We start from the raw sequence: 5,419 nt of genomic DNA, 5'->3' as shown, positions 1-5,419 counted from the left end.
TCGTTACTCCTCCTTCGGCCGCGCCCACACATACATACATACATGTACATACATCTAGTGCCTTGTTTGTTAAATAATATGTACATATGTATGCATTGTTGTTGTTGTTGTTGTTGTTGTTTTCATGATATTGCGGTCTTTAGGGCATTGCTGACTAGCTGGGTGGGTGGTCCATGGCCTGTTGCCTATTGCCTGTTGTCTATTTGGCGGCCACACAGCCCACTTGCTGTCCTTGCTGGTTCACTACAAAAATGCAATCTTTTGCGGGTGTCGTCTCAGTCGTACTCCTTTTCGATAGTTGTTGATATGATATGACAAGCAATGAGTATTTAGTATGTGGTGCGTCTGATGATTTACGGATGCTGGTGAGATCTTCTGCTCGAACACACGCTTAATCGCTATTCCTTACGTTTGCTACGCTTAATTCTGTTGTCTACACACACGCACATTCGCACACATATACATATTTGTTTACACAAGTCGTCTCGTCGCTGTCATACACACTATTTTTTGTTAAATTTGGTTAGTCTAAAATCGTTGATTTCGCACACAAGTGGCTTTATATTGTAATATACTTTTCTAAAAAAGATGAACGTGATTATGGCAGAATATTTTATGCGCGGTGTGTGGTATCGATGGCCAAAATGTGTTTTCGCTTTTTTTTGAAATTTTTTCCGTTGTTTTTTTTCGTTTTTATTGCGTTAGTGAGATTTTTTTTTTGAAGCCGGTGCTGATGCTGTTGCTAAAGCGGTTTTGGTGTTTTTATTGTTGTTGTTGTTGTTGTTGGTGATGGTTATATTGAGACGACAAATTGCATTTTGTATTGTTTCTAATACTCCCAATATCATGCATCCTGTATTTCACCTTTCAGTCCAGGCACCCTGTGGTGTTGGTTATGTCCTAAACGATTGGCTAAATCCTGTACAACATCACGAAATATAACTGTATCTATATTTTCACCTAATAAGTATAATAAAAACCAATCGCCCATCTTCGAACGACGAACGATTATTTCAATAGCGTCTCGACGCACTAACCTGTGTTAACGAAAGAAAGAGATAGCATTAGTTCGCAAATTGGTTGGAAGATGAAAGCGGGAAAACTAATAATTAAAATGGTAAATAATGACCGGTTTCTCAGTCGTAGCTGAAAACGTGTTTGACCTCAAATGTTTGTTAGAGTCAGGGATGCAGAAAACGCGAAAATTTTAACTGTTTCTAAAAAACCGGTCATAGAGCTTATTATTTAAATTTAATGTTGATATGCAAGACCATTTACTCACCTAAATCGCATACGAAACAAGTACACCCTCATACGTGGTGAAAATATAATTACCACCCTGTATATTAACGTTAATAGTGTTAGAAACGTTAAAAGTATAAACCAAAACCAAAGAAAAATATAAATTTTCTCATTAACAACATTTAATGGCAATATGCAAATGGCATCGTGTTTCTCCACCTGAAGAAAGAAAAAGAAAAAAAATATTAAAATTCACGGAAAAGTTTCTTACGTATTCATTTTTATGTAATATTAAATATTTATAAATTTTATACTCGTAAATAAGTTGATATTCAAAAAGTAATAAATAAATCAAATACAGCTCTTTGATTTGAAATAACATCTAAACGGTTAAATTCTGACCTCTGAGTTGGAAAAATAGTCTGCCAGGTTAGGCTTGAGTCTCTTAGAAAATTTAACTGGTCTCTTACCACTTCGGGAAGCGGGTTCTTTCCACACTCAGGCAGATATGTGGAAGTTTATAGTAGTATAGTATAGATATATTTATGGAAGAAAATCCTCAACCAGAATAAACTGCAGGCAGACGAGCTGTCTGGCATTCGACTAACTACCCACCTTTCGGAGCAAGGTACCAAAGCGTATCAAAGCCCCAAAATTTCGCGATCACAAATCTCCTAGTCTATCAGTCTGATATCATTTATTCTACAAACCTGGAGCGCACGGTTGAAAAGTAGATTAGACCAAAAGTTTTGGTGTACAGACCTACTAGTACTCACGAAAATGCATAGATACCAGTATGGAGAATCTTATGAATTAGCTCTACTTGACCTTGAAATAAAGACGGAAGTGCAGCTGAAAGCAGGGGAGTACGCAATAGAAATCTTTGCTTTGCTTTGAAGTGGTCTTTAACTTAACCAGCTCTGCGGCATGAAGTAAATGAAAAATCTTGATATGGATAGAATTCTGTGATCGATAAATTGGTCTTTCCAGTATCATGACAAAGGTTGGGAGAGATCTATGAAAAATCCTTAAATAATATAGCAACGGCTCCAAGACTGTAAATGGCACTGGAGCCGGATAACATCTACCTCCTAAGAATTGTGCAGGAAAGTCAGTTAAGCCTAAACTCCTTTGCAAAATGGTGCGAGCTTGATCTCATGTGGGTATCGCGACACTGAGGTGTTCAAAGCAACAAACTGGCTAATGAACTGGCAAATTGAAATTCTTTGGTCCTGAATCAATTATTGGAACAAGCATATCGGTAACTGTCAGGTGCATTACGGATCTCATGAAAATACCTCATCCCGAAATCTGAAAAACCACCAAGGTTTCCGGGAAAGGCCAAACTGGCCTTATCATACAGGGCAGGACTAAGGTACAAGGCCTTATAATATTCAAGGAAACGATGGATGTACACCTTGCTTTGAGAATGAGGATGATAAAGAGCATTTTCTATACGGCTGTATGACCCTCCGCTGACTAAAATTTTACATTTGCAAGTCAGGTGTACTTAGAGTTGGCAAATTTTTAAGTAAAATTACAGAATTTTCATTTGAAACTTAGTCACTTGTAAGAAATGTGTTCGATATAAATAATATTTTGATATTTTTCATAGCATATGGGAAGAGGTAACATTTACTACATCTACACAAACAAAAATCGAATTACTTATGCATTAAAATAATTTTTTTCTTTGACATACCTCCCCACTAGAACCGTATTTAAAAAATGTACATTTGGTCATCCTGGGAAAAATGTAGATCATGGGATCCATCCGATCTTCTTGATCATCCTCCATATATTTTATAACTTTCCAGCCAAATTGCAAAAATTCGCCATCGAAAAATCGATTCATAAGAAACATTTGACCTGAAAAGAAAAATGCACGAATTAAATATTTATTATGTAAATAACAATTAGCTAAAATAAATGCACGGAGTTCCAGTAAAAGGAAGGTTAGGTCCAAGACAGACATAATTTAGCCGATTTCACTCTCTGGGAAAAACGCCGACTTTTGTAATTTGTTAAGTGTAATAAATTGATGCAAACAAAAACAGTTGTAGGTGTAAAATAAACTCTTTTGTTAATTTCATGGCAATAAATTGTCTAATCGTTTTATTTGGCTTTATTAGATGAACAAATTTTTTAGTCAGCCTTTTTAGCAAATGCGAATTTAATTGAGTTTATATTGAAAATATAAAGATTAATTTACAAATTGTGTAAATATTTACTATTTTGTATCAACAAGTCTATAAATTTGTTAAAAAAAAAAAATCTTTGCGCTTGGCATTCTGATTTTACTTTGTAAAGTTTTAAGGTTGCATAAAATTCATTTAATTATGCTAATTAAATTTTGTCGAAAGAATAAAAAAGATTTCATCGCCAAGTTGTAACAAGTAATGTGAAAGCATGTGCCGTTGACCGCGAAAAGTAATTTTGGCTACCGTTAATGTTACTCATACCACATGACGAACGGACGTGTAGCGTAGCTCATGCAAATTGACACATTTTTCTGTGTATGGGGATGTATTCATGCGCACATAGAAAAATATTAGCAAAGAAATATTTCAAATTGCGGTCTTGAATTAAAAAAAAAATTATAGTTTTTGAAAATTACAAAAAGTCCGCACAGCGTAATTTTGTAGAAGGGTTGGTTGGTAAATCCAGCGATTGAAGAAGAATACCTCTGTGCGAAATAATGGCAGTTTATTAATTTTATTCAAACGTTTAGCTCATTATTTGACAAAATATTTGTGTGAGAATTTGTTGACACATTTGTCTCGGTTTTGACATTTTGCATGGTTTCTTTTCTGGAATAACAGAGAAAAATTTATTTCAAAAATTTATTTCAAAAATTTATTTCAATATATTAAAAAGCCTCGTTTATTAAGACTTGTATTAGTAGGAAAAAAACAAATCGAAAGCAGCCACATCACAGTTTAATTAATCGAGAGAACAATCTTTGAGAAAATATTCCAGATCGAAGTAGGGCGGCAATCACACAATTCTAGAAAGCCGTTCACATCCACACCAAACGGTTGTCTTTACATAGATTGCTTATGATCCTTAGCCTATGATTTCCGTCTCTATGGCAAAAAACCTTCCCTATTGTCACTTGCAATGAAAGTCAGGCTACACTTACAGCTATATCTTCATATAAAATTGCATAAATCGGCTATGTTATGGGAATGTGTAGAGGAATGAAATACCCTAGGGAGGGATTTGTTAGTCTAATAAACTGGCTTTCCCGTATCTGGTTTACACCGGACTGAGCTTTTACATATGTATGTATAATATGAAACTCATTCGAAAAATAGTAAATGTGGTCTCATATTCATCATAGTCTAATGAAAAAGGATACTGATGCTATTGGCAGAGACTGGTTTTTTTTTATTTTACTTTGATTCAGAATTGCCGTCTGTAAACAAATCCCTTCAGTCAGATTTCAATCCCTTTTGGTAGATATTTCAAAGGGCTTTTAGTTCATTTCTGCCAACTTGGTACACCAAGCCATAACTACAGTTTATGCCTATTAGAAAAAGGGAAGTTTACAAATCGAAGGGGGCAATTGCTCATAATAAGTGCAAGCCATCGAAATTATGTAACATCATCAATTTCAAAGGTATTTCGGTTGCATCTGTCTAAATTATTTAAAAGTATAATGTAATATAAGTCAAAACTAAGGTTGGGGATCCTACCCGGTTTTTTTTTTTGACTATTCGGATAATCCGGATATTGGAATGGTCGAATATCTGATTAGAAAATAAAGGGATATAAACCGAGTGTCCATACAACAAAATTAATGGTTAATAACCCGATATTATATTATTTATTTTACAACTCAATAGATTCCGTACGGATATCCGATATCCGAATATATGGATAGACCTAGCCCCAGTCAAACACAATAGTAAATACTCGTGCGCCAGTTTAGCTAGAAATACATTTATTTAATAGTACGTACATATGTATTTCATTTTTCTTACTTTCATGCAGCTATTTTCTACATAAAACTAAAGTTTATTTAAAATTCTTTCCGTCATTATTTGCTTGAGAGTAAACAAACTCAGAAACTTCTAGTGGACTAAATACTTTCGTTGGTATTTGCATTCATTTTTGATCGGAAATAATAATTACATATGTATATGCACTTGTAAGTGAGTACACTAGGGTGGTC

At 34.6% G+C, this 5,419-nt stretch overlaps 1 protein-coding gene across 1 annotated transcript in view; it reads right to left on the bottom strand.

The window, feature by feature from the left end:
- Positions 1-714: 714 nt before the first annotated feature.
- Positions 715-5,419, bottom strand: part of shakB (Innexin family member shaking B) — a 33,983-nt gene continuing 29,278 nt past the window's right edge. Inside the window, exons 5-7 of the mRNA XM_017625545.1 lie at positions 2,945-3,111; positions 1,283-1,461; positions 715-1,037 (exon numbers count right to left, since the gene is read on the bottom strand). Of these exons, the coding sequence (XP_017481034.1) occupies positions 845-1,037; positions 1,283-1,461; positions 2,945-3,111 (539 nt within the window). The 3' untranslated portion in view covers positions 715-844. The remainder of the gene's footprint in view (positions 1,038-1,282; positions 1,462-2,944; positions 3,112-5,419) is intronic.

This window comes from Rhagoletis zephyria, unplaced genomic scaffold (assembly GCF_001687245.7).
Source record: "Rhagoletis zephyria isolate East Lansing unplaced genomic scaffold, Rhagoletis_zephyria_1.1 Rzeph_scaffold_04085, whole genome shotgun sequence".
Classification (NCBI taxonomy): domain Eukaryota; kingdom Metazoa; phylum Arthropoda; class Insecta; order Diptera; family Tephritidae; genus Rhagoletis; species Rhagoletis zephyria.
This window is presented reverse-complemented; position numbering and strand designations above follow the sequence as displayed.